At 55.6% G+C, this 27,829-nt stretch overlaps 3 protein-coding genes across 5 annotated transcripts in view; 1 reads left to right on the top strand and 2 right to left on the bottom strand.

The window, feature by feature from the left end:
* Positions 1–43: 43 nt before the first annotated feature.
* CDT1 (chromatin licensing and DNA replication factor 1) lies at positions 44–4,775 on the top strand. The gene is made up of 10 exons (XM_069026727.1): positions 44–524; positions 930–1,067; positions 1,179–1,396; positions 1,633–1,827; positions 1,947–2,092; positions 2,370–2,473; positions 2,672–2,860; positions 3,542–3,676; positions 3,791–3,992; positions 4,077–4,775. Exons 1-10 carry the CDS (start codon positions 165–167, stop codon positions 4,238–4,240), a joined length of 1,851 nt encoding a protein of 616 aa, XP_068882828.1. The 5' UTR covers positions 44–164; the 3' UTR covers positions 4,241–4,775.
* A 1,495-nt stretch (positions 4,776–6,270) lies between these two features.
* On the bottom strand, positions 6,271–10,238 carry APRT (adenine phosphoribosyltransferase). The gene is made up of 5 exons (XM_069027229.1): positions 10,130–10,238; positions 9,635–9,738; positions 8,531–8,664; positions 7,641–7,719; positions 6,271–7,370 (listed from the first exon to the last, which is right to left on the bottom strand). The coding sequence occupies exons 1-5, from the start codon at positions 10,207–10,209 to the stop codon at positions 7,228–7,230; spliced, it is 540 nt and encodes a 179-aa protein (XP_068883330.1). The 5' UTR covers positions 10,210–10,238; the 3' UTR covers positions 6,271–7,227.
* A 7,907-nt stretch (positions 10,239–18,145) lies between these two features.
* Positions 18,146–27,829, bottom strand: part of GALNS (galactosamine (N-acetyl)-6-sulfatase) — a 39,978-nt gene continuing 30,294 nt past the window's right edge. For all 3 annotated transcript variants that reach the window (XM_069027220.1, XM_069027221.1, XM_069027223.1), the window contains 2 exons: positions 22,038–22,155; positions 18,146–18,785 (listed from right to left, as the gene is read on the bottom strand). In XM_069027220.1, coding sequence (XP_068883321.1) covers positions 18,699–18,785; positions 22,038–22,155 — 205 coding nt within the window. In that variant the 3' untranslated portion in view covers positions 18,146–18,698. The remainder of the gene's footprint in view (positions 18,786–22,037; positions 22,156–27,829) is intronic.

Raw genomic sequence — 27,829 nt, 5'->3', positions numbered from 1 at the left:
TCGTCTCACGTGACCTCTCCCCGCCCCCGGTGGGCGGGGCCTCGGCGCGCGGGCTCCCGCCAAGCGAGAAGCGCGCGGGTCCGGCCCCACGTGTCCGCGGCACCGGGATCGGGATCGGAACCGGGACCGGCATCGGGATTGGGATCGGGACCGGGACCGTGGCCATGGCGCAGCTCCGCCTCACCGACTTCTTCGGCCAGACGAAAGCGACCACCGGAGCCCCGGCCAAGCGCAGCGGCGGCCGCCAGCTCAAGGCCGCCCTCGCCGGTCCCTCGGTGCTCCGGGAGGAGGAGGATGGTTCCCCGGCGGGGCTCAGCGCCCGCTCGCTGCCGCTGCCCGGTTCGCCGCGTACCCCGGCCCGCGGGGGCTCCCCGGCCGTGCGGGGCCTGGCGGGCAGGAAGCGGAGCCGCCGGGAGATGGAAGCGGAGTCGCCGGTCGGGGCCCGGCTCGGGGAACCGAGCGGGAAGTCGGCGCGGAAGAGGCTGGAGCTGCCCCGGGATGCGGAGCCGGGGTCTCCGGCAGCGGTAGGGAGATGGTGGGGTCGGGGATGTGCCGCTTCCTCTGGGATGAGGCCCTGAAAGGGATGGGGGAGGATAAGGGCGTGGGGGGGTGAGTGGGTGGGTGTGGAACCCTAAAACAACAGCCCCCGCAAGTGTTCGACCCCTTCTCCTAGTGCAGGACCCCCAGAACTTGCCCCCCCCTTCTCCTGACCCACAGTCCCCCCCCCACCCGGACTTACCCCTGCCCCAAGTGCAGGACCCTCAAAATTTGCCCCCTTCAGCCTCTCTGTCCCCCGAGCTTGCCCCCTGCCCCTATTGCAGCCCCCCTATGGCTCCCCTTCCCACTGCAAAACTTTGGGGGGCACAGGGGAAGGGATCCGTGCGGGTGGATTCCCTGGGCGTTCCCTAACTCTCCTCTCTCTCTTGCAGGCCACCAGCTCCTCGCCTCCAGCCACTCCTCGACCCCCGACACCCCTCTCACGGGACCTGGCCGTGTCCCCCCCGGCCACCACCACCGGCTCCCCCGGCCGTGGGCAGGACACGGGCACAGCCAGGCGCCTGCAGCGGGTACGGGCTGCTCCCGGCTCTGCTCCCGGCTCTGCTCCCGGCTCTGCTCCCGCTCTGGGTGCATTTGGTGCTGCGTGTCCCGCTCTGACCCTGTGTCCCCTCCCTGCCCAGGAGGACGTGGCCGAGCTGCGGGACCGCCTGCAGAGGATGAAGGTGCTGGGCCAGGTTCCCTCTGTCCCCAGCGGGACCAGCAGTGACCTGCGGAGCCGCCTGGAGCGGGTGCGGCAGCTGGAGCTGCGCGTCCGGCAGAGGAGAGCGGGCAGCGGAGCCCCAGCGGGAGCGGGGCCGGCCGGGGACACCGGGGCCGCGGCTCCTGCGGGAGAGGCCGGGTGAGGAGCAACTGCAGGAGGGATTTGAGGGGGGTCCCAGCAGCTGCCGCAGCCCTGCAGTGGTTTGGGGGGGTCTGAGGGGTGTGGGGGCTCTGAGCATTGGGACAGCGATGTCCCCAGGTGATGTGACCCCGACACCTACTCAGAGAAGGGGTTTGGGGTTGCAGGTGGGCACTGAGTCAGCAGCAGGACCCATCCTGGCGGGACCCTGACCCCTGTCCTGTCCTTCCCTGCAGCGAGAAGCCCCCAGCATACCAGCGGTTCCACACCCTGGCCCAGGACCTGCCCCCGGGGCTCACGCTGCCCTACAAGTTCAGGGTGCTGGCAGAGATGTTCCGCAGCGTGGACACCATCACCGGGATGCTCTTCAACCGCGCCGAGACCGTCACCTTCGCCAAGGTCAAGCAGGGCGTGCAGGACATGATGCGCAGGTGAGCTGGCAGCAGTGGGCACTGCGTTTTGGGGTCCCAGCAGCCCATTTTGGGGTCCCAGCTGAAGCTCTTGGGGCCGGTGACTCCGGGGGTCCCCAACCTCTCTGGTGCTGTCACAGGCAGTTCGAGGAGCGGCACCTGGGGCAGATCAAGGCCGTGTATCCCAGCTCGTACCGGCTGCGCCAGGAGAAGAACGTCCCCACCTTCGGCAGCAGCGGGAAGAAGTCTGACTATCAGCTCACTCTAGAGCCAGTGCTGGGGGAAGGTATGGACAGTTTTGGGGTGCCTGAGAGCTGGGGTACGCTCAGTCCTGGCTGGTCCCTGGATCCATAGGGATGCTCTCCACTTGGTCCATTAAATGGAGCCCCTGTGCGTGTTGGGAGTGGGGAACAGGTTTGGGACAAGAAGGGAGGAGGAGGGTGGGGCAGTAACTGTTGCAGCGACTCAGCTCATGGCAGGGCTCTGATCCCATCCTTCCTGAGGCTCCCGTGGTTTGGGCCCCTCCAGGGTGCTGTGGGTGACACTCGTGTCCCTCCTTGCAGAGGAGAAGGTGGACGGGCGCCCGCACCTGTCGGCGTCGCGGCTGCTGGAGCGCCGGAGGGAATTCCACCGCAACCTGGTGAACATCGTCAGGGAGCACCACAGGGTGAGGGCACCTGGCACCCCTGGCTCTGGGCTTGTCACTTTCTAGGAGTGGGGTGGCATCCACGCTCAAGGACACGGCGATTCCTCTTGGAGATGGGCTCTGAATTTGCTCCCTGTGTCACTGAGCCATGCTGGGAGCACAGGGCAGTGGCTGCCTCCCCATTCCTGGTGCCTTGACACAGCTCTCGCCCCTCTCCAGGCATTCCTGGCTGCCCTCAGCCCTCCCATGGTGGTACCAGAGGAGAAGCTGACCCGGTGGCATCCCCGCTTCAACGTGGACGAGGTGCCGGACATCAGCCCCGCGGAGCTGCCGCGGGCGCCGCAGGAGGACAGGCTGAGCACGGCCCAGGAGGTGCTGAACACGGCCCGGGGGATGCTGAGCCCCAAGGTGAGGCAGGGCTGGGGGCTGGCTCTGTCTGTGCCACCTCTGGGAAGGTGTGACCGGAGGGGTAGGAAGGGTCGTTCAGAGCCACAGGGCTGGGAGCACTGTGAGAGGGAGGCAGGCGGGACACAAACCTGGCTGGGAGCGCTGGGGTGTTCACCTGCAGAAGAGAAGGCTCCAGGGAGAGCTCAGAGCCCCTTCCAGGGCCTAAAGGGGCTCCAGGAGAGCTGCAGAGGGACTGGGGACAAGGGATGGAAGGACAGGACACAGGGAATGGCTTTCCACTGCCAGAGGGCAGCGATGGATGGCATATTGGGAAGAAATTCTTCCCCGGGAGGGTGGGGAGGCCCTGGCACAGGGTGCCCAGAGAAGCTGTGGCTGCCCCTGGATCCCTGGCAGTGTCCAAGGCCAGGTTGGACAGGGCTTGGAGCAGCCTGGGATAGCAGAAGGTGTCCCTGCCCATGGCAAGGGGCTGCAAATGAGAAGAGCTTTAAGGTCCCTTCCCACCCAGAGCACTGCAGGATTCCATGAAGCACCCCGAACTCCTTGGTGCAGGCGGGACGGATCAGGAGAACTGGGCTGGGATCACTGGGCTGCCGGGTGATGGCGGGGGCGGCGGAGGGGAAACTTCTCCTTCCTCCAGCCCGAACTGTAACCCAGCTCCTCCTCCCTCTTCCACATGAGCAGATGGAAAAAGCTCTTGCCAACCTGGCCCTAAGAACAGCCGGAGCCGGTGCTGGGGAACCGGCGCTTTCCAAAGCCCCAGCCCCTGCCAGCACCTCCAGCGCGCTCCGAGGGGTGTCCCAGGGGCTGCTCGACCGGGTGAGTCACCCTGTCCTGCCCGAGCCACGGGGCCGGGGGTGCTGCCTGTGCCCACCCCGTCCCCTCAGGGCCCGGGGGTGCTGCCTGTGCTCACCCATCCCTGCCGTCCCGCAGATCCGTGCGAAGGAGGCGCGGCGGCTGCAGGCGCTGCTGACGCGGGACGCGCGGCAGGAGGAGCGGGCGGCGCTGCTGGCGCGGCTGCCGGCCATGGCGCGCGTCCTGCGCAGCGTCTTCGTGGCCGAGAAGAAGCCGGCGCTCAGCATGGAGCTGCTCTGTGCCCGCCTGGCCGACAGCTGCCCCGAGCTCGTGGCGCCCGGTAGGAATTCCCGGGGGGAATCTCTGCTGTGGGAGGAAGGGGCTGCGGGGAGGCGAGCTCTGACCCTGGTGCTCCTCGCCGCAGGTGAGATGGAGAAACACGTGCGGCTCTTCGCCGAGCTGCTGCCCGACTGGGTGGGCGTGCACGCCCTCAGGACGGATACCTACGTCAAGCTGGACAAAGAGAAGGACCTGGGCCTCGTCACCGAGAGGCTCAACAAGGCGGCCAAGGAGGCCGGAGCCCTCTGAGCCCCTCAGGGGTTGAGTTCTTCTCTGTGCAATCTCCTCGAAATGTAGCAAATCCCGACAGCACTCCCGGTCCTGGGGTGGGCTGGCAGGAGGCTCATCCTCAGGGGTGCCTGAGGAAGGGCAAAATGCCTTAATTTAATTTAACTAATCCCTGTGGTGGGATCCGTGAGGATTTTAGGTCCCCTAATCCTTGAGCAGTCCTGAGGTGATGATGAAAGCGACCCTACTCTGAGGAACCTCTTCTCCTTTCCCGTTTCTCCTGAAGTTCCAATGCATGAGGGGTCTCCTGAAGGTTCAATTTTGGAGGTTTCTTCCATTAACTGGGTCCTGGTGGGGCGAAGGCAGAACAGGGCAGGCTGAGAGGGTGACAGGTGGGAAGGAGTGAGAGAAAAAGTCACAAATTGATGTTTTTGGAGCTTCGGGCCTTGTTCTGTTTCTAAGGGAGGGAAAACGCATCCTCCAGTCCTGGCTGGAAACAACTACAGGACTTGTCAAAACATATTTGTATTAAATGTTTTAAATATAGTTGACTCGTGTTAACCCAGTGCTCTTCCTCGCTGCCTTGTCTCGTGGCTCTCCATGGCAATTGGCGCCGGGAAGGGCTGGGTCCTCATCCAGCTCCTGGAGAAAGACTCACTGGAAAAAGTGAGCGTGGGATTGCAGGGAGCTGAATGCAGCTTTTGTAAATGTGGAGGGGGGAGCAGCCCCTGCAGGGACAGGGGCAGGCAGGGCTGACAGGGGTCTGGGGGGGGGCTTTTCCCAGGGGAAATCCCAGGCCACTTGGCTGAAGTGGCTTGGGAAGAGGGACAGAGAGGGTGAGGATGGCTGCAGAGGTGCTGGGCTGGCACCGCGCCCGGGTCGGGGCAGTGTGGGCGCAGGGGAGGGGTGGGAGCTGCCCAGGGCCACGTCACACACACCTCACGCCAGGCTGGCTGGAGCTGGGGACACCAGGGACTCGCAGGGAAAGGTGACTCCCTCATCCTTCCATCCCATGCTGATCCTGGGCAGATTCTCCACCTGAAGTCTGGCAGCATCTGAGATCCCACAGCACTTCCCGAAGGAGCAGGAGGCCTTCCTCTTCCTCCTCCAGGCCCTTGCTCGCTGTGTGCAGCCCAGCTGGCCGGCACTGCTGGCCAGGAGCGTGCCCAGTTTCCAGGGAGGAGGAGAAGGGATTAAACCCGGCCCAGGGGCTGGAGGGATGTGCAGGGCTGGCTGTGAGGCTGGGGGCTCAGCCATGCTCAGGGCCCTCACCATGGTGGAAAGGAGCTGGATTTCAGCAGCTGGAGCCGAGGAGCAGGATTGGAAAGCAGCTGGAATCGGCAGCCTGGCAGCCACATTCACATCCCAGGAGAGCTCCCACTGAGCTCCCGTTCTGCTCCTCGGGATAAAACCCTTCTCCCACCTGGAAGCCGCCCCTGCCCGGCCTCATCTCTCCAAGCAAATGACATCAGGGGCTGCTGGCAGCCCAGCCAGGGCCAGGGCACCGTCCCCACATTCCCTGATGTCACCTGCTGGCACCGGCGGGGCTGACGCTGCTTCCCTGGCACGCAGCTGCTTTCCACGGCTCTTTGGGGTGGAACTGATTTTCCCTTCTCCCCCGCAGCAGGGACCCTCTCCTGGTGCCAGGCCTGTGAGGTGCTGCCTGCCCTGGCTCCCCACAGGGCTGGCTGTGGGACAAGTGCCCTGGGGCAGGTTGGGTCCCCAGGGAACGCTGCTCCTCAGCGTAAACTGAGAGGCACCAAGGTGTCTTTTCAGGAAATGGGGACAAAACCAGCTGGAATAGTCCTTACAAGTGGAAGGGCAGGGTGGGAGGTGGTGCCAGCTGAGCTGGCCAAGCCCTTCCAGCCAGAGGTGGGTGCAAGGTATAAAGAAAAGGTACCTGAATGCTCCCTGGAAAACAATTCCAAGCATTTGGGGGGTTAGTGAGAGCTCACACTACAACCTTGCTCCACTGACCACCTGGGGCTGGAGGGAGACACTCCCAAGGGTCACTCATGGCTTCAGCCACTGCAAGAACAGCTCTGAGACAGTTTAGAAAACATAAAAATCAGTCAATATTTATTTTACCCGTGAGTCCAGTCCCTGCTGGGCCAGGGACACAGTCCCTGATGTTTTCAGGCTTGTGGAAGTTTCGGCACACAGGGATTTGGCTGTGACCACACTGAACCGTGCTGGAGGAAGCATCTCCAAACCCCCATCATCCATCACACACCTGAGACCACTGAACACCTTTCCTGTGGCCTCTCCCGACCCCAAACTCCCCCCAAGAGCAGGCTCTGAGCTGGCAGCAGCCTGATGGCCCAAAACAACAGAGCAGAGGAAAAGCAGCAGCACAGGGAGTGGGATGTGGTGCAGGAGATGGGGAACTGGTGCTGAACAAAAGGTGCCTGTGGGGTCCAGGGAAGGAAAACAGTGACTGAGCTCATCCCCACCAGCACCATCCTGCTTTAGGGATACAGCAGGCCCTTTGTTCTGGACAAGCACAGCCCTGATGTAGGAGCAGCTTCCTCTGGTGTGAGTGACAGCACAGAGCACCCAGACCATCCCCTGAGGTCAAATACAGCAGGATTTGTCCCTTCAAGAAATAACTGCTTTTTGCCCATCTCCTGTGTTTCTTTGGGAATTTTTCAGCAGGTTCCTTGGAGGCTGACAGGCCCAGCTCAGGGAATGCTGGTGCCCTGTCAGAGCTCTCCTGCCTCAGCAGCAACGTTGTCACTTTGGTCTCCTAGAAATCACAGATTCAGCGAAGCTGCACCTTGGTCTGCATCCCCCCAATCCATCAGCCTGCTCCTTCTTCCCAAAAGGATGAACTCCAGAAGGGATCCTTACACTCAACTAACTCAGTGTTTGGGAAATTTAGGATTGAGGAGCATCTGGCCATGCTCAAACCCATGTGTTTAACCCCCTTGCCCACCCCCTTGTGACACCCAGAGTGACTGAATGAAGCCCCAGATTTGTTCCCAGCGCTCCCTTGTCCCCGCTCCTCCTCAGTCATACTGCAGCAGGGAGTAGAAAGGGATGGAATTGAGCTTTTCTGACCCTTTCAGGGCTTTTAACTCTATGATCACCAGGCACTCCAGGATTTCGGCCTTCAGCCTCTTCAGCAGCTCACAGGCAGCACACATGGTACCTGTGGAGGGGAGCAGAAACATCCTCACTCCAGGGGCAGCTTCCAGCCCCACAGCCAGCCCTGCTGCTGCCAACAGCCTGTGGGTACCAGAGAGGTGCGGATACCCCTGGAAGTGTCCCAGGCCAGCTTAGACTGGCCTTGGAGCAACCTGGGCTAGTGGGAGGTGTCCCTGCCCATGGCAGGGGGTGGGACTGGATGGGATTTATCCAACCCAGCCGCTCCATGATTCCATGAACACAGGTGTACGTGGGTCACACGTGCTTCCCTCACCTCCCGTTGCCAGCAGGTCATCCACAATAACCACCTTCTGTCCTGGTTCCACCGCGTCGCTCTGGATTTCCAGTTCAGCCTGCAGGGAGCAAGGATCAGCTTTGTTTCAGTCTGGCCTCGGAGAGAAACCCCTCACGAGCCGCTGGTTCATGCTGGAACACAGACAAATCCTCAGCGACATCAGCCTGAACACTCAGCACCTAAAATCCCAAAATTCCAGCTACAGCAGAGCGCCACGGAAATACAGAGCAGGGAGAGGATTGCTGGGCCAACCCTCTGGCACACCAAGATCCTGAACTTCCTTCACGTGAGTTATGGTGGAACCTTATCCCAGAGCAGTTCTCTGGCGAGGAAAACCCCCTGTCATGCACTGGGGAGCTCTGCCTGGAGCCAGATCCAAGCTGGCACCTGTCTGGATGTGCTGGGGTGGGCCCAAGCAATCCTCACGGCTTAGGCCTGGCTTTGGGGGTTCTGCTGCCATTAGTGACTAGTGGGAGTAGCACAGCTTTAGGCTCAGTCCTCGAGCAGCCGCAGGGTTACGGGGCAGGAGGGTGGGAAGCCATGCGGGACGGCTCTGACTTACAGCACTTACTGCCAGAGTGGGAAACACTCTCCGTGGTCATGCCCCTGAATTCAAGCCAAAGAAAGCCATTTAGCACCAAGTCTGAGCACCAAGCCCCTCACAAAAATCACAGCACAGCACCAAACATCACCCCCGGGCACAAAGGGAGCGACCGTGGCTCGGGGCCGGAGCTGGCTCAGCCATTCCCGAGGGTTGTGCGCTGCCGGATTATCCACAGCACCAGAAACCCAGTCTGGGACCTCCCTCCCCGCTGGTTTTAGCCCCCCTTGGCCCCCCAGCCCGAGCCCCTGCTCCTCCCAGGCATTACCTTGCCATATTCCAGGCTGTAGGAGATGGACTCGGTGGGACCAGGGAGTTTCCCCTTTTTCCGTATGGGCACGAAGCCGATCCCCAACCTCTGCGCCAGAGGGGGCCCAATGAGGAACCCACGGGAGTCCAGGCCTGGGGGAGCACAGGAATCAGGGAACCAGGGAATCATTCACGCTGGAAAAGGCCTCCAGGACCATCGAGTCCCACCATTCCCCAGCACAGCCAAGGCCACCGCTGAGCCGTGTCCCCAAGTGCCACATCCACACAATTTTGGAATGGTGACTCCACTACTGCCCTGGGCAGCCTGTTCCAATACCTGATCACCCTCTCAGTGATTTAACTTTCCCTCATATCAAACCTAAGTCCTCCCTGGTGTAACTTGAAGCCTTCTCTTCTTGTCCCATCGCTCAGATTGGAGCCATTTCACTGGGGGAGGGTCTTGGCACGACCCCTCTGTTTTATCCTCCCATTCAGGGGGGCTCTAAAAGCAGTTTGCTCTTGAAGTCACTTCTGAGGGTTGACAACACAGCCCACACTCCTGGTGTCACCCAGATGTGCTGCTGACAGGCCCCAAGAGCCCACTTCCCTCCCCTCTGGCCCTTTTCCTTAGAGATAAACCCAGCAGAGCCCCGGTATCAGCTTGGCCACACAAGCAGGGACTTTGTCCCTCTGGGCAGACTTCACTTATCACAAGACACCTGGCCCAGGTTTGGTCCGTGCTCCCTGAACCCTGGGCTGTGGCCCGGCCCCAGCACTGCCTTCCTCAGCCCTGGGCCAGGTGAACACCTCAGAGGCTGCCTGTGCTGGCCTGGAGAGGCTCCCTGAGGAAAACAAGCAGGCTCTGCGTGCTCCCTCTTTTTTAACAATGAATTGTGCAACTGGCACTGAAGTATCAGGGGGCACACAACCCAAAGCAGTGCTTCAGGAACTTACAGCAGGAGGTTAAGGGTATAAACTGCCCCCGTGTTACCACACGACACAGGCCAATGCTCAGGTGATGTTCGTGTCCAAGGGCTACAACATTCCAGAAGGGCCACCCCACACTTCCCACCCGGAACACACCGCTCTGCCCCGGCCCCAGGGATGTTCAACCAACACTCACCTGCAACGAAGTCGATTTTGGGGAAAGACGCCCTCAAATGATCCTCCAGAAGATCAATCAAAGTCCTGAACGCCACAGGATCCTTCAGCAAGGGGCTGATATCGCTGCAGTGAGAGAGGGCGGGGAGTGAGGGACCTGCGGGGGCTGCTCTGGACACGCTGAGCTCCTGAGCCCGGGGAAGGCTCCTGGTGCTGCCAGGGCAGGGATGGGCAGTGGGGACAGGAGCTGGCAGCGACTGCCCGGCCTGGCTCCAGCCCTGCTCCCATCGCCAGCCCTGGTCCTGGCGCCATCCCCGGCCCATTCCTGGCTCCATCCCCAGTTCTGGCTCCACTCTCGGTCCTGCTTCCCTTCCCGATCCATCCCTGGTCCTGCTCCTATTCCCGGCCCATCCTTATCCCCGCCCCCATCTTCATCCTGTTCCGCGTCCCCGTCCTACCGCCGGTCCGGCCCCATCCCCATCCCGGTGCCCATCCCGGTGCCCATCCCCGGCCGCACCGGAACAGCACGCCGGGCTCCGGGAAGTCCGGGAAGGGCCGCACGCGGTCGCGCACCGTCCGCAGCCTCTGCTCGCTCATGGCGGCCCCGCCGTGCGCAGCCGCCTCAGCTCCGGCCCGGCCCGGCGGGAGGGGCGGCTCCGCCCGCCCCGAGGCGGCCCCACAGAGCGGCGGGCACCGCGGTGTGACGGCGGTACCGGGGGCGTGGAGCCGCTGTCCCCTTGGGACGTGGAGGTTTGGTACCCCAGGGCATGGAGCATGAGTGCCTCCGGTGCGCGGAGCTCCGGTATCCCGGGGCCTTGGAGCCCCAGTGTCCCCGGTATTTGGGGGCATGGAGTATCAGCCCCGCGGGCACACGGAGCTCTGGTGTCCCCGTGCACACAGCCCCGACTTCCCAGGGCGTGGAGCTCTGGTGCTCCAGGCACGGAGGGATCCCAGGGCCCCGAGCCCCGCGGGGCACGGAGGTGTGGTACCCCCGCACGCATCGATACCCCCGCTATGAGCACCCCTGGCTCCCTGGTGCTTGGAGCTCTGGCACCTCAAGCACGGAGCCCAAATTCCCCCGTGCGTGGAGCTCTGATTCCCAGGTGCGTGGAGCCCTGGCACTGCAATGGATGGAGCCCCAGGCTCCCCTCTGAAGAGTTCTCAGGTACCTGCTCCGTGTGGAGCTGGATTTCCCTGCCTCAGAAAGGAGCTCCCTGCCTAGGGGTTCCACTTCCACCCCCTCACCCTGCCCAGCCTTCCACAAGCTCCTCAGGACTTCACTATTTCCTGCTTTTCCATCCCTCGTCACCTCGTGTGAACTCCTGGAGTCGTTCTGTGTTTGTTACAGCAGTTTGTTGGGATGAGACCCACGAGGGACGATAACAGCCCCGGCTCCTGGACCAACAGCTCCTGGTGTCACCGAGGCCTGGGCAGGTCAGGGAGCTCCCACAGCTCCTATCTCCCATCTGCCGGTGGTGAACGTTGTTTGGCCCCACAAAATCCACTCAGTGAGTTCAGATCTCCTCTTCCATTAGCAAGTCCACCTTGGATCTGCTCCAAACCCATCTGGGCACAGCCCACTGCAGAAGCAGAAGCAGTTTGAGCCTGTGACACCCCTGGCTGAGCTCAGTGTTCGCTGCCGAGAGCTGTAACCGGGAAAAGTTCACCCCACACCCTCTGGAGAGCCCCTGCCATGGGCAGGGACACCTTCCACTGTCCCAGGCTGCTCCAAGCCCCAATGTCCAGCCTGAACACTGCCAGGGATCCAGGGGCAGCCACAGCTGCTCTGGGCACCCTGTGCCAGGGCCTGCCCACCCTCCCAGGGAGGAATTTCTCCCTGATATCCCATCCAACCCTGCCCTCTGGGGAAGCCATTCCCCCTTATCCTGGCCCTTGTCCCAAGTCCCTCTCCAGCTCTCCTGGAGCCCCTTCAGGCACTGGGAAGAGCTCTAAGATCCCCCTGGAGCCTCCTCTTCCCCAGGCTGAACAATCCCAACCCCTGTTAAACTCTCTGCTGCCATAGACAGCCCCTGTTCCCTTCACAACCATTCCCTCACAAACTAAGATTTTCCCTGAACTCAGATTATCTCTTTGGCACCAGAAAAATCCTCTCAGGCAGCTGTTCCAGGGAAGCAAACACGGAGGAAGGACAAGCCTTCCAGTGGAACCAGGGCTCCGCAGCACTCTCACTCCCTGGGATGAGCTGGACGGGTTTCTCTTGTGACCTTACAACCACAGCACTGGACAATGAGCTGTTCCAGCAACTCCTCTTCTTCCTGGCAGATGGAATTGCTGATGGAATTTATCTGCCTACTCGTGGAAATAAATAAGCAGGAGCTTATTTCCTGGGAAAAAGGATCATTTCAGCCTGCCAGGCAGCTCTGCTTCTGCCTCTCACTAACAGAGGGGCCGGAACGGGGGGGTCTGTGTCACCCCTCTCCTGTTTGTGACACCCCCCTGATCCCACCCTTACTGCAGGAGACTCCACCACATTTTCCCAGAGGCTGAGTGGGGTTCCCAGGCCCCTCATCCCAACCAAGCCCTGGCAAACCAGCAGCTTTCACCAGGATGAGCTGCTGAGTGCTCCCACTGCTCCAGCCCACAGCCAGGGATCCCTCCTCCTCGGATGTGGGGTCAGTCTGTCTCCATCAGTTCTGCCAGGAAGGGCACAAAGGTTGCACCAAATCGGACTTGCAGTGATCCAGCTGCCAGAAATCCTGGTTAAAAGACAACATTCCCGAGATTCCTGTCTGAACTGCTGATTTATCCCTCATCTCAAAGGATTCCAACTGCACCCACCGGCACAGACCGGACTGTCACATCCCAAGGAAATCAGTTTTCCTTGGGATTGTTCAACCTTTCAAACAACACTGCTGACTCCTACTGCAATTTCCATCTGCAAAGAACTTTCCTAGGACCCCTTTCCAAATGTGATGTCAAAGGGCTCTGGAATATCACCCGGGAGGTGACTCCACATCCGCTTGTGGCTCGGAGAGGTTCAGGGCTGATCTGTGCCTGGCAAAGGAGTCACCACCTGGAATCTGGATTCCCTCGGGAAACTCTGGGTTTGCCTCTTTTCTGGGCACAGAGGCCATCAGTGATTTAAAAGTGCTTTGAGGTCCTGATAGGAGAGGTGTTATTAGCCAGGGAGCACAGAAACCGGAATATGAAAGCTTGGGAATGAACTTTAATCAGCTTAACCAGGCAATTAAAGAGCTGTGCTGAGTCTGGAAGTTTCTGTTCCGTTCAGGATTTTAACACTTCAGTGTGAAGTGGAACAAAATGCCCCAAATTTCAACGAGGGAAAATGAGCACAAAAATTTCCCTGCAAATCCACTGGAACATTTCATTTCAATCTCAGCTGAGGAAACACATGCACTTTAAACCCTTTAAAAAAAAAAAACCAAAAACAACCAAATTTGAAATATCTTATTTCAACACCAGAAGAATGCAGCTCCCCAGCCAGAGCCCTGGGCTCGGGATAGAAGCATCCGAGCTGGTTTTGTCCCCCTAAAAGAGGGAAAGTGTCATGATCTGGCTCTGCCTCCCTCAGAGCCCGAGCCAGCACCTCCTGCCCGCTGCAGCAGGTTGGATCAGGCCCTTGGAGAAGACACAAAACTCCTCTCTCTCCTCTGGCCAGCCTGGATTTTGTGTCTGATCCAGAACTAATGGATTTGGCTCGCATTCCTCGCTGCTGGCTTTTATCTGCTCTCCCTTTCAGCTGGGAATTGTGCTACCAACCTCCTGTCACCCAGAGGGTGTTAAGTGACTCCAAGAGGGACAAAGGCCTGGAGAGCTGCCAGATTGCCTCTCTCCAGAAGCTGGAAGGCAGAGGTTTTTTCTCCCTCCTGAAAGACCACGAGAGCTGCTGGCTACAGATCCACCTTTATTTAGGATTTATATAATCCGAACTAGACTTCAAGCAACAACAAAACTTTAAACGGTGGAAGGGGATATAAAGAAAACAGGCAAATGGAGCCTTGGTGTTTAAAATAGCCATTTTCCAAGGGAAAAAAAGAACCTAAAAATGGGATTTCAGTTCTTCCCTTACAGCTGTTCTTAAAACCTGACAGTTTAATTCAAGGGGCACCACAGTGTCGCCTCCTGATAACACAGAAAAACATCCAATGCTACCAGAAAACAAAAGGAAAAGTCGATTTCCAAGTATTCTAACTGCTAGGAGAGAAGGAAAACAGGCCATTCTAACTGCAGAACAGTTATTTGGAAGCTGAACAAGCAAAGGAACTCTTAAGAGAATAAAAGTGTGTTTGGTTTGTAAAGTTTCCCAGTGCTGAGGACAAGGCCAGGATCCCTGGGGAGGGATTTCTGTGCTGGCTGTGCTCCAGAGGCTGCTGGGGACTCTGCAGCCAAAAATCCACCTCCCAGCACCTCCAAACCTTCCTCCCCCACAGACTCCCTTCCGTTCTCACCTTCCACAGGTTCTTCTTCAGCTGCTGGAATTCTTTCATGTGGTTATTTCGAAGCTGAGGAAAACAAGAGTGTCCAACCTTCAGGAGATCCTTTATGGGAAACCAGGAATTTTGGGACACTGTCCTTGATGTTTGGGAAGGGCTCAAGGTGGCAGGTAATGGGAACTGCCAGCTTCCACTACTGTCCCAAGTCCCACAACCTCCTCCTTGGAGATATTAGTTCCACTTCTTTTAGTCAAATCCCACTGTCACTGCCCAAAACCTCAGCCCCCAGGTTTCACCAGCAAATCCGTGGGATTGCTCACTCCCCTTGTTCCAAACTTCCCCATTTTCCCTTCAACACCACATTCCTGAGCCTCCCCTCGGACAGGCAGAGCCGTGTTATCCCTCAGGCAGTGTGCAGGGCATTAACCTTGGCTCTAAGTGTTCGGAATGGATCTGCTGCTTCCCAGTTCCAGCCTTCAGCTCCCCAAATTGTTGGTCCCCGGGGACCAATTTGCCACCGAAATAATCCATTTGTCGCTGCAGGATTTCAAATCAAGGCTCCACTTTTGCAGCCACAGCCTGCAAATGCAGCCGGAGTTTTTCCATGATTATTAGTTCCATCCATTTCGGAAGCTTCTCTGCACAGAGGGTGGGATGATAACAGAGCCTCAGGGGCAGAGCTGGGAGGCTTGAGAGGCTCAGCTAATTGGAAATTAAAGGCAAGAGAGAAATTCCTTGGACTCTTAGCCCAGGAAGATATTAAGCTTTTAGCGTTCAGCATAATAAATATAAAGAAAGGAACATCACAGCCCTAAACTCCAGCATTCCTTTGGCATTTCTCTCGTAGCTTGAGAAGAGAAGCCACCACCAGACTAGTTTGGCTGCTGCAGGTCCCTGAGTGGGCAGGAAATCCCTCCAGCCCCACTCCTGCCCCAGCTCCCAAACTGGGAAGCTTCAGGCCAGCAGCCCTGGATGGTTTTTAACAGCAGATGTGGCCACTCTGTGCCCTGAGGGGGTACTGGGGGGCTGCAGGCACCATCCCCACCCCTGTGCTGGCCCTGCACCGTGTGGGCTGGGAGATTGATCCATGGTAAAAATAATTCCGGGAAAACAAACCAAGTTATTTTTAACCCAAGTCAGTCCCATGAGCCCGAAGGTGACCTGGGAGAGTGCCCCAAAGCAAGGTGCTACTCCCTCGGCTTACAGGTGAAATCACAGGCTGCATTTCTGATAAATTACTTTATTTTTCCTCACTAATTCTTTATCTCACAACTCTTAAATCTGTACATTTTTAGGAAAGGCATCAATTTAAAATTCCTCTTATTACCCAGCTGTAAAACAACTATCCCTATTTAAATTTAAAGCAGAAGCTTTGTCACATGTAAACCCTGATTATTTATTATCTGCTTCGTGTCCTTTTATTCCAAACAGACACCCCATGGCTTCACTTACTTGCTCTCTAGTGCAAAGTTTCCCTCCAGGATCTGTGTCCTGAGATTATTCCAAGGAGGAACAAGGGTTTGCTGTGCTGGGAGGGCAGACAAACCCCGTGGCTGCCCAGAGCAGGGTGACTTGTCCCAGCACGCTCCAGGGGCAAAGCAGGATCCTCCAAAGTGCAGCTGTGAACAAGAAAAGGAGGAAGCAGCAGGCAGGGGACAGGGAGGAGGTGTCCAGAGCACTCCCAGTGGGTGTTCACAAGGGCTGGGGACTGAGGAGCGTGGTCAGGCCAGGGCCCAGCTCTGATCCTGGGGGAATTCTTCCTAAGCAGCACAAAACCCCACGAAGTGGTGTGAGCTCACACTGATTTGAGGAGCTGGCAGGATTTCCAGGGAGTTGCAGCCATGGACTCCCTCCTCTGGTGGGAGTTTTATAGTGAATGCAGGGCTCGGGCAGTTCTGGGTCATAGAATCAGGGAATCGAAGTCGTTAAGGTTGGAAAAGACCTTTGAGATCATGGAGTCCAACCCTCAGCCCAGCACCACCACCATGCTCACCTCAAGTGCTACATCCACATTTTTTCAGTGCTTTCAGGGATGGGGATTCCACCAGTGCCCTGTGCCAATGCTTTTCACCCTCTCCATGAAAAAAAGTCCCCTAATATTCAACCTAACCCTCCTCTGGCACAACTCTCCTCCCATCCCTGGCAGCAGAGCCCGACCCCCCCGGCTGCCCCCTCCTGTCAGGGACTTGTGCAGAGCCACAAGGACCCCCCTGAGCCTCCTTTGCTCCAGGCTGAGCCCCTTTCCCAGCTCCCTCAGCCACTCCTGCTGCTCCAGCCCCTTCCCAGCTCCATTCCCTTCTCTGGATATGCACTAAAGCAGAGGTGGAGCAGCCCCAGCAAACGGGGAGTTATTGGTTTTATTTGGTCTCCTGTGCTGACAGACCCACAGCTCCTCCCAGTCCTCCCAGTCTTCTCCTCACCTCACCTCCGAGGGAGCTGGACCTCCCAAGCCTGGAGCTGTGTCTAAACAAGGAGGAATGTTATGGATGAGCTGGAAATGCCATGATATACTTGAAGGACAATTAGGAACATCCTAAGAAATGTGGGCTGTAAACAAATGCCACTTGCAGATGTGCAGGGACCCATGAAGTGCTGGCTGGGATTTCTGAGGGGTGGAACAGCGAGAGCTGACTCCAGCTCTGTTCTTATCCCAACCTTAGGAGGTTATCCAGCTTCACGAGACACACGCCAGGAATTACCGTGGAGGGGATTACAGGTACATAAACCACGGGAATGGGGAGAATGGGAGTGTTTGGGATTACAGGAGGGTAGGAACAAGCAGCTGAGAGCCCGGAGCAGGCAGGAGCACAGCAGCTGGCACAGAAGCAGAGCTCTCAAGCAGCTCCAAGGTTTGCTTGGGAAGGAAGTTGAGCTGTTTCCAGGTACAGAGCTCCTGGATTTTAGGAAAAACAGATTTTCCTAAGGCAGCACAACATCACCCAGAGAGGGCACATGTACTGTGGGAAACACTGGAGGGGTGGAAGTGGAGCTGTTGGTGGGGCAAATGGAGAATCATGGAATCCTGCAATGGTTTGAGTGGGAAGGGACCTTAAAGCTCATCTCATTCCACCCCTGCCATGAGCAGGGACACTTCCCACTATCCCAGGCTGCTCCAAGCCCTGTCCAACCTGGCCTTGGACACTGCCAGGGATCCAGGGGCAGCCACAGCTTCTCTGGGCACCCTGTGCCAGGGCCTCCCCACCCTCCCAGGGAACAATTTCTTCCCAATATCCCATCCTAAATGTCCCCTCTTTCAGCTTGAACCCAAACATGCTCAGGGTTCCCTCCAGCTGCTGCCCTGAGAGCCCAGAGGAGCCTGCTTTTGCTCCAGAAAGGTTTATTGGAGACAGGGAAGGGTGTGGAACAGGCTCCGAGGCAGAGCAGGAATGTGCCCTGTGGAATTGAGCAAAGGCTCTGTGCTCCCCAGGAACTCTGGCTAAAGGAGAGCTACACCCAGGCTGGGGAAAGTTTGCACAAGGAGAATTCCTCGGAGAGCGTGCGCTGGAAACGGGGTCAGGAGTTAAGGGCTGATGCAAAGGGGCATTTCTGAGCCTGCCCTTGGCTGGGCCCAGAGCACGAGATGGGAACTGTGACTTGGAACAGCTTCAGACCCAGAATCCTGGAAATTAAGGAAAGCTCCGAAATGAACACCTGACCCCCAGCTCCCCACAAACGTGCTGCACTGACAATTAGGCAACAGAATCCTGGAATGGTTTGGGTTGGAAAAGACCTCAAAGCTCATCCAGTGCAACCCCACTTCCACTATCCCAGGTTGTTCCAAGCCCCAATGCCCAGCCTGGCCTTGGGCACTGCCAGGGATCCAGGGACAGCCACAGCTGCTCTGGCCACCCTGTGCCAGGGCCTCCCCACCCTCCCAGGGAACAATTTCTTCCCAATATCCCATCCATCCCTGCCCTCTGGCACTGGGAAGCCATTCCCTGTGTCCTGTCCCTCCATCCCTTTTCCTCTCCAGCTCTCTTGGAGCCCTTTCAGGCACTGGCAGGGGCTGTAACCCCAATCCAACACTTACCTGAACAAAATCCTCACCTCTCCTTAAACCATAACCCAGGGAATGTTTGCAGCTACACATGGAAGGAACTCAGGGCATTCCCCCTGTGTCCAACCCCTCAGCTGCGAACAGGAGGGATGGGATCCTTTGTTTGCATCCAGAACTCACAAATTTAGGGAGAAAGGAAAAACAAGTTGATGTCCAGAGTTCACAATGGAAATCAAATGTTAAAACAACAAGTTACAGGCAAACAAAACATGGGCACTTTGGGCAGGGCTCTCTGGCAGCTCCGAGCTTCCTGACCCGTCCCATGGCTCCTGTTGGGGCACCCGAGTGAGCAAGGTTGGGTGGAAGGAGCAGGAGCGATCCATGGCATTTCGGAGCTGATGGCAGAGTCATGGCTGTGCAGAGAGCTTTTCCAGCTGAAACAATCCTCACTGGAGTTACCATTTAGGGAAGCAACTGGGAGAAGAGAGGAGTGGAGGCTAAACCCTGAGCACGAGGAATATAAACACTGGCCCTTTGGAAGGGCAAGTGATGATATCATGCACATATCACACCCTTCCTGTGTAAACAGGAGTGCCAACAGGAGCAGAAGTGCTTTGGAAACTGGATGTCCAGCTGCCTCGGGCTCTCTGGGTAGTCCTGGAGGGCTGCAGCCATCAGTGAGGCCAAGAGCATTTCTTAGGATCAGACACTGGCACTTTCAGGCACTTCCCAAGCTTCTCACAGCCTGGAGGGGACCAATTCTGGTAAAAACAAACAAAAATAGACAGAAAGATGATTCACACCAAGTATCTGCTAAGCTCTCACCCCGACCAGCTCCTTATGATCCTCACAAAGACACTTTTATGTTCTGCTTGAAAAATGAAACTCCTCTTGCAGCTGAAGCCTCTGGGCTCATAAACTTCCCCACTCCAAACACTGCTCAAATAAAAGCTGGAGGGAAGGCTACAAATCCTGTGCAGCAGATGATTCCCTCTTCTGAGATACACCAGTCCTTCCTGGCCTCTCCCAGTTTGCTGGGCTGCTGGTGTCCCTCCTCTCTCTCCTGCAGGAGCACAGAGCAACCAGACCGGAAGGTTTTTCCTGGGATTCCAGGAGAGTTCCCATTCTCAGCACCACAATATCCAGGCACTTTCTCGAGGCAGCCAAAGGCAGCAGAAGGCCAAGGGTGTGAGAGAGATAAGAATGCTGGTATTTTAATGAGCATTGTGAGGGATGAATCCATGAGCAGATGGAGCAGGAAGCATTCCTGAGACACCTCTTCCAGTGCCTGCACACCAAAACTATTTGTTTTCCTTGTTTCCATGTTTCTTGAGCTACCTGAATGCATGCAACAGGGAAAGGACACCAGCACGGAGAGCCACTGCCAGCCTCAGCTTCCAGAGGGATTCATGGAGGAAGGAATTCAGATAAGTGAACTTTCAATTTCATTGAGGTTTTGCCATTTAACATTTGGGATTGTGGTCATGGGAAGGGCAGGTAACAATTCCCATTCTGCCTTCAGGAATCTTTTGTGTTCATTATCTGTCCCTCCCTCTCTCAGGGCCGTCCATCCAGGGGACATTCCTGCTGTCCTTTATTAAAGGACTGTTCAACTCTGACCCCTTGCCTTTCACTTTGCTGATTTTCACCCCGCAAGTATTTATGTCTTCTTGGAATTAAATTCTTATGGAAAAGGAAAGCTCAACCCCAGGAAAAAAACCGCTGGAGCAGGTTTGTGTTCCACGGAGCTGACAACAGATGGCAGTGAGACACCAGCTATTCCTGCAGAGGAGCAGCCACAGAGGGAGCTGCGCTGGAGGCACCTCTGCACCAAGGGCTCCGCAGGCCTGCAGAACAATTAATGCTCTTTTCTAAATTCTCTGGTTTAAAATGTGCGGCCGTGGCTGGAAAATTCAGACCACTCTGCAGAAGGAATCGAGAGCCAAAGGAACACATGAAATGCTTGTTCTTTTGAAAAAGCAGAACAATAACTGGTCTGTGCTGCAGTCTCACAGTCCCAGTCCCGTTGCTGGTCTGTGCTGGGAGCCCTGGGGACACCACCACGTGTGCTGCGAGCCAGGCCAGCCCCGAGCTGCAGGGAACAGCTTCTCCCACACTTCCCCAGCAGAGCCGGAGCTGGGGGAGCTCCCTGGACACTGCTGGAGGGACTCAGCACAGATGGGCTGCAGAACCTCCCCTGCTCCTGTGCCTCCGTCAACCCACGGCTGCAGGAGCCCCAGGATGATCCCTCTGTGTCCTGGAATCCTGCAATGCTCTGGGTGGGAAGGGACCTTAAAGCCCATCCAGTCCCACCCCTGCCATGGGCAGGGACACCTTCACTGTCCCAGGCTGCTCCAAGCCCCAATGTCCAGCCTGGCCTTGGGCACTGCCAGGGATCCAGGGGCAGCCACAGCTGCTCTGGCCACCCTGTGCCGGCGCCTCCCCACCCTCCCAGGGAACAATTTCTTCCCAATATCCCATCCATCCCTGCCCTCTGGCACTGGGAAGCCATTCCCTGTGTCCTGTCCCTCCATGGCTTTGGACACTTCCTTGAACACTTCCACACACTTTGATTATGTAAAAGTAAAGCCAATTCTTCTCTCTCCCAAATACATCAAACACCCTTATCAAATAAACAGGTGACAGGAGATATTGTCAGTAAATGATCTTTATCTCCCAGCATCCCTCAAAACCAGATTTAGGCCCCAGTCCACCCCAGCAATACAATCACCCTAAAAAGATTTGCTTATCTTCATTTCTGGTCTCCAAAGGCAGCAATCTGGTGCCTGACATTTTAGTGTAGTGACCATGGGGTTATCCTGTGAGGGGTGTACACAGATTGGAAAACTCCCAGTGTTTCCTGCTGGGATTGAAACATTCCTCCTGGGATTAGGATCCCCCCAGCCCCCTTTCTGCCTCTGATGGCCTTCAGTTTGTGAAGCAGTTTGGGAAGAAATGCCTTTCCAGTGCAGGGCTCTGGCAGCAGCCAGGCCCTGGGGACAGTGCCTGAATCCCAAAGGTCCCAGAGGAGCAGAGAACAGAGTTTATTAAGGGAAAAGTTGAATAAGGAAAGAAAACAACAAAGAAACAATGGGCCCTCAAATCTTTTTCCTATTTAACATCCAAAAATAAAGAGATGGGACAAAGCTAAGGAAGATCTTTGCCTTGTTACCGAGGGGACACAGCTCCACATTTTGTTCCTTGCTGGTGACAGACCAGAGGCAGCAGGTTCTGACTGATTCAGGAGATTATTTCTGCAGCAGGATGATTTTGCCTGTTACTATTTTGTGTCAGCCCACAGACACATTCCCTCAGACTCCACAACCTCCTGTCAACTGACAACCTCCCCCAGATTATCCTGTTTCTTTCCCAAGTTCTCAACAAACCAAGCAGTGTTTGACAGGGGAGCCAAACTGTAACTTTCCAATGGAAACGTGAAGGAGAAAACAGAACTGAAAATGTTCAGTTTCAATAAAGACTTTGGAAACTTCAGGCATGGGGGGGAATTGGAGGAGACAGAGCAAGACCAAAGATACACCACTGAAAAAGAGGCACTGTCCCATGGAGGACTCAGAACAAAGAGGGCAGGGTTGGATGGGATAGTGGGAAGGAATTCCTCCCTGGGAGGGTGGGCAGGCCCTGGCACAGGGTGCCCAGAGCAGCTGTGGCTGCCCCTGGATCCCTGGCAGTGTCCAAGGCCAGGCTGGATGGGGCTTGGAGCAGCCTGGGACAGTGGGAGGTGTCCCTGCCCATGGCAGGGGGTGGCACTGGATGGGCTTTAAGGTCCCTTCCCACCCAAACCATTGAAGGATTCCAAGATTCTGTGACTTTTGAGATTTGCAGAAGGGGGTTAGAAAGGAGAAGGATCTGCCCTGCCTCTAAGGAAGGAAGCCACCAACAGGTGATCATGCATCTCTCCTCCCTCCCTTCCCAGTGCTGACATTTTATGAAACCTTTACAAAATGTATTTTAATCCAAGGATTCCCCAGTGCATTTGTGCTTTAGGCACTCACCATGACAGCCTGGTCACACACGTTCAGCTGGGGCTGGCCTGGCACCAGGGTGGCCCTGTGCTGCTGCACCAGCCCTGAGATGCGCTCCACGGCCTGCTGGTATTCCTCACTGGCAAAACTGGAACGGGAGAGACACAGGGGTTACTGCTGGGGCTTCACTCTGGTGTCCACATCACCAGGCTGGGCCACAAGACTTTCCCTGGGCCACGAGGAGGGAGGAGATGTGCACACATCCTGCCAGCTGCCCACGGGTCTGTAGGGAAGGAAATCCAGGCTGACAGGGTGCAGGTGCTCTGCTTAGGGCAACGAGGATGGCAGTGGCTTGTCCTCCCCAGAAATCACCTGGCTGCCAGCAGATCAGCTTTCCAAACTGCTGCTCCAGGGGCCCCAAAGGTTTCCTCCTCCTGCAGATCTGCTGCGAGCTCATGTGGGTTCCCAAGGGAATGGTGTTAGCAAATAAAAGGGCATTTCTGGGCCGTCCTCGAGCTGTCCCTTAAATGATGACCAAAGGAGACTTCCCAGACACAGGACAAACACTTTCCCAGACAGCTTAGGACAGAAATTTCCCAAGGCAACCCTTCCAGCGTGTCCCACCTGAGGTCACCAGCTCTCCACACTCACCCCCCACTCTTCCAAGAGCTCTCCTGGAACACCTGCCCAGGCGGAGGCGTTTGTTGTAGGGAAGCGAAGGGAATGTCAATATTTTGTTTTACAAGAGTGTTCTCAGGAAGGGTTTCAAACACAACCCTGGGCCAGTTAAACTCCACAATCACCAAGGAAATGAACTAAAATTATGCAAACAGAGAGGAGAAGAATAGAAGGGCCTTGTCCAAGACAAGAATACCTCCCCCATTCCACAACATCCCGAGGTTCTGCCCCATCCACATTCTTCCATTACAGCTTGATTATTCCAAGCTGGGACCCATCTGCCATGCCTCAAACATGGTTATAAACTACCAGATCCTGATCCACCCGATTTCTCCAGTAGATACTTGTTGGAGTGACTCAGGGTGCACTTCACTCACACCTCAAGTATTTCTGAAATGCAGGATTCCTAACAATGATCTCACTTTGTCCATCATGTTAAGAGTCACTTAAAAAAACACCAACAACCCCACAGAGAGCAGCAAATTCCTTCTGAAGATAAAAGAAACAATGCAGCTGGGTCCTGAGCTCCCTCTGCTCCCAGGCCAAGCTGGCCACCAGCCCCACACTCCAGCTAATTTCCTTCTCTGCAAAACAATCACATTTCGAAGGCCAGCAATGTGCCAAGAGTTTCCAGTAAACCCTATAAATATCCCCCGTCGGCAGCCAGCCAGGGAGAGGCTGATTGTGGGGCTGGGCCTGAGCTGTGCTGATAGAGAGCCGGAAGGGAATGTGGGATGAGGAGCTGGAGCAAACGGAGCTGCTGCTCTCACACCCAGCCGGCTGCATCCTGGTGGAGAGAGCTGATGGACCACCCTGAAATCCAGAGTATCCTGAGAAGCTCCTGAATTTCATAGAATCCGACAACTCTGGAATGGTTTGGGGCAGAAGGGATGTAAAGCCCATCCCATTCCACCCCTGCCATGGCAGGGACACCTTCCACTATCCCAGACTGCTCCAAGCCCCAATGTCCAACCTGGCCTTGGGCACTGCCAGGGATCCAGGGGCAGCCACAGCTGCTCTGAGCACCCTGTGCCAGGGCCTGCCCACCCTCACAGGGAACAATTCCTTCCCAATATCCCACCTGACTCTGCTCCATGGAGGTTGGTTTTCTTTTCATGACCCCATTCCATAGGGGCTGCTTTTCCTGCCTTGGCTCTACGGAGATTCCTGGCTCAGCTAAGCTCAGTTTTTCCTCAGATATTCCTGTTCAGCTCTACAACGTCCCAAAATTCCTCATCCATGGATTTGTGAAGTATTTACTGACTGCACAGGAGTTAAAATTGCCTCCAGCCCTAAGCAAGTGCATTTTGAGACAAAATCTGCACGAGTGCCTCGAATTTGCATGTAAAATGGGGATAATTACCTCATGGTAATCAGTCTGAGTTGTTAAGGGAGCTGGGAACCTCTCCTACCTGGAGTCCCATCCTTTCCTGGAATGCATATGCCGGCCTGGGCTGCAAGGCAAGGCTTGCTACATTCCCTGCTCCAAAAAGAGGTGGAATTATCTGTACAGGTGTCTGGGCACCATTGTCTGCGAGGATGCAGCCCTGGGCGTGCTGCATTTCGTATTCCAGTTCAGCAATCCCGGGAAGGAGAGCTGGGAATAGCACTGCAAGAATGAGAGGGTGAGCAGGTGGCGTTGTGAGGAGTTTGCTAAAAGAGATCCCCCAGCGTCCATGAAATTATTCCACGCTCAGAACGAGGGAACAGAGTGGACAAAGTCCAGGGTCATTACACTAATTGACACTTTACCTCCGGGAAGTCCCTGGAGATGCAATCAGGGCTGGATTGGAGCGAGGGGTCCCAGGCACAGGTGTGGGCTGTGCTTCCTTCATTTACTGTAATTGTGCCTTGGCAATCTGCTCCCATCCTCCCCCCACAGCTCCGCTGGAACCTGCTCTGCTGGTTAACCCCAGCGTGCCCTCCCAGCAAACCCAGCCCTGCAGGGAGGAGGGTTTGGCTCACACAGGGTTAAAACGCTGCTTTAATCCTGTGGTCCTTGGACTTTCACCTTCGGGGCCAATTCTCTGCCATCGTTAAATGCACCCTCAAACAGACCAGCACCCAAACAGATCCAGGAGCGTTTCCAGCAGGATTTCAAGATGTTTTACACCTCATCCTGCTGATGCACAGCGCAGTGTCTGGCCTGGGAGTGATGGGACCGCGGCGTTACTGAGAGGCCTGGAGAAAATGGGAATGATGTATTATAAAAAATCCTAGAATGGGATTCACAGAAACCTGACAAAGGGCTCTAGACCAGGCTGGACAGGGCTTGGAGCAGCCTGGGACAGTGGAAGGTGTCCCTGCCCATGGCAGGGGGTGGAACAGGATGAGCTTTAAAGCTCCCTTCCAACCCAAACCATTCGAGGATTCCATGGTTCTAGGAATAGCAGCTCTCTGCTTGATATGAAGTTATGGGAAGAGCATGAAACGTGGCTAATGATACTTCACTTCCTTCTCCCCTGGAATTATTTTAATTAAAACCATTATTTTTAATTGTGAAATACACCCAGATTCTGATAATTTGATTTTATCTGTTATCAGTGCTTTGAGGCTTCGCAGCACCGCAGTATCCAAGTCTTGATCTTGTCTTATTATTCAGTCTTCCTCTGTTCCTCTCTTCCATTATCAAGTTTATTCACAATTTCAGGTCTGCACAATGCAGGAGGCAGAGACAGGTTTGGGGCTCTGCTGCTGGAATTACTGCAGAGACTCAGAGGAGCCAAAGGAAAACAAATGAGGAATCAAGGAGTGAAGGTGGCCCTGACCCCAAGTCAGCATTTTGGGGCCCAGATGCACCCCTGGAGACATGAGGGGCATGTGGCCACTGAGCCACAGGAAACCTTGGAATCCCCAAATCATTCAGGTTGGAAAAGGCCTCCAGGACCATGGAGTCCAAGCTGTGATGATCAGCACCCTCCCTGCAGCAAGGAGATGTGAAGGTGCTGATCCTCTACCTGCTCACTTATTTTCATGGAAATTTCCCTCCCCAGCGCCCAGAATCCTGCCTTTCTGCTGGACTTCACTGCGGGGAACCACAGCATTGAAACGGCAAAGGGGATAAAGGCAGAGTAGTAAAGGCTTCATCTGTGTGTGAGCAGGTGACAGGAAACAACAGCTATCCCCTGATCCTCCTGCTGGCTGCTTCTGTGCTATTCCTGAAGTTTACTTTTCAGTGCTATTCCTGAAGTTCAATTTTCAGTGGTATTTCTGAATCAGAATTTAAGCATTGTGTTCTTCAGGCCACTTTCTTGTGGCTGCAGCACTGCCCGGGCCTGTCTGTGGAGACGATGATGATGTCCATTCCAAACTGCATTTTGCATTTTTTGCAGCTGGTTCATGCAGCTTTTTTCTCCCAATATTCCTTTCCATGCAGCATCACCCAGAACAGCTGCACGGCTGTGGGCTGGTGAACCCCGAGTCAGAGAGACTGGGAAAGGGCAGCTATGGCCCCAGATATGTTTGTGTCCATTCCCAGTCTCCAGGCTGATGATTCACCTCCACAGGTGGATTTTATTTCCCCCTCTTCCCTCCGAGCTGGCCCTGTACCAGTCACACCTGGCTCACCTGCTTCTGCCACCTTCCTGCATCCAGCCCTGGCGTGGTTGGTGCTCCATGGAGCCACCTCTGAGCCTCCTTATCCACAGTTTCCACCCTTTTAGTGTCACCTCTCCTGTGGCAGCTGCTAATTCTCCCCTGCAGTGCAGCTGGCACCATTTCCCTCTTTCCAAGATGAGGAGTCAGCGTCTCCCCTGGGCTCTTTGTTATTCTTCACATTTTCTCCCCTGTTTTGCACCTTCTCTCTCTTCCCCACAGCCAGGTTTGTGCCCTGAGCACTAAGGTGAGACTGGCAACTTTTCTATCAGATCCTTTCCCCTTTAGCTTCCCTTCAGGAGCTCCTTCCCTTTTTTTCTGGCTCCATAACCACTGCAATTACCTCTCTGATGATTTCCTGAATTTTCCATCTGCTCGAAATAGGCACTTGTGAGCTCTCTTCTTAATTAATGTGTTCTAAAATCATTATGTTCATCAACCAAGCCTTATCACTTCCATTTTCTTCCATAATAGTAAAATCCATTGCCCTAAGTAAAACACAGGAATTTTGATGTTCATAATTCAATAAAGTCATTGCTCAGAGCAGAAGCTGCTACAAACCTGGAGTAAGAGCAAGGTGTGAGCAGGCTCTACTTACCCTGTCCTTACTTGTTATTCAGCTTTGCACCTCTGGCTCAAACTGGCAGAATTTCAGAGATTTCTGTTATAAATTCTTTGGCTTTAAAAACACTTTTCCTACTTCAGGCTGCATTAGGTATTTTAGTAACTGTATTTTTAGCTGTGCCAGCTTTGCTTTTTTTTAATATATATATATGTGTGTGGGTGTATATATAGATATAAATAAAAAATCATTATTTTTGTTCTTCTTGACTGGTAAAGCAGTATTTTAGTAAATGTCTGTGTAAACAATAACCTGACTCAGATAATAAAACTGACAACTGCTCGTGAAGATGGTACCAACAGATAATTTTACTGAATTTGTCACACTGGAGAAACAAGTTCCCTCGGTGGTACTTAGCACACACACCATAGCCCAAAGATAACAGAATACTGGCCAAGGAAAAAAACCTATCAGATCTTTTAGTTCTGCATTTGGATAAATTTGGTAACAAGGGCAGTTATTGCATCCACGGAGGAAACAAAGCCCTGCTCAGACTCAGGGAAATGCTTCTGCTTTCTGTGCTGCCTAACACACATTCTTAGTTATGGTTTAAAGTTGAGAGCTATAAAAAAGAGAGATTTTCTGTCCCCCAGCCTGCACTGATCCAGGCAATCTCTGAGGTGACAAAGGCACAAAGGGTTCATTTCTCACCACCAAGGATGATGTAATTCCTACAGAAGGGCCTAAAGGGGCCCCAGGAGAGCTGGAGAGGGACTTTGGACATGGGATGGAGAGCCAGGACAGGGGAATGGCTTCCCACTGCCAGATTAGATGGGATATTGGGAAGGAATTCCTGGCTGTGAGGGTGGGCAGGCCCTGGCACAGGGTGCCCAGAGCAGCTGTGGCTGCCCCTGGATCCCTGGAAGTGTCCAAGGCCAGGCTGGATAATGCTTGGAGCAGCCTGGGATGGTGGAAGGTGTCCCTGCCC

Source organism: Aphelocoma coerulescens, chromosome 11, assembly GCF_041296385.1.
Source record: "Aphelocoma coerulescens isolate FSJ_1873_10779 chromosome 11, UR_Acoe_1.0, whole genome shotgun sequence".
Classification (NCBI taxonomy): domain Eukaryota; kingdom Metazoa; phylum Chordata; class Aves; order Passeriformes; family Corvidae; genus Aphelocoma; species Aphelocoma coerulescens.
This window is presented reverse-complemented; position numbering and strand designations above follow the sequence as displayed.

Excerpts from the sequence above, each read along its gene's own strand:
- CDT1 (XM_069026727.1), top strand. The coding sequence starts at position 165 with ATGGCGCAGCTCCGCCTCACCGACTTCTTCGGCCAGACGAAAGCGACC. Across the intron at positions 1,828-1,946 it reads GTGCAGGACATGATGCGCAG|GCAGTTCGAGGAGCGGCACC; the intron begins GTGAGCTGGCAG and ends GTGCTGTCACAG. Across the intron at positions 2,861-3,541 it reads GGGGGATGCTGAGCCCCAAG|ATGGAAAAAGCTCTTGCCAA; the intron begins GTGAGGCAGGGC and ends CCACATGAGCAG.
- APRT (XM_069027229.1), bottom strand. The coding sequence starts at position 10,209 with ATGAGCGAGCAGAGGCTGCGGACGGTGCGCGACCGCGTGCGGCCCTTC. Across the intron at positions 9,739-10,129 it reads GAGCCCGGCGTGCTGTTCCG|CGATATCAGCCCCTTGCTGA; the intron begins GTGCGGCCGGGG and ends CTCTCACTGCAG. Across the intron at positions 8,665-9,634 it reads CAAAATCGACTTCGTTGCAG|GCCTGGACTCCCGTGGGTTC; the intron begins GTGAGTGTTGGT and ends GTGCTCCCCCAG.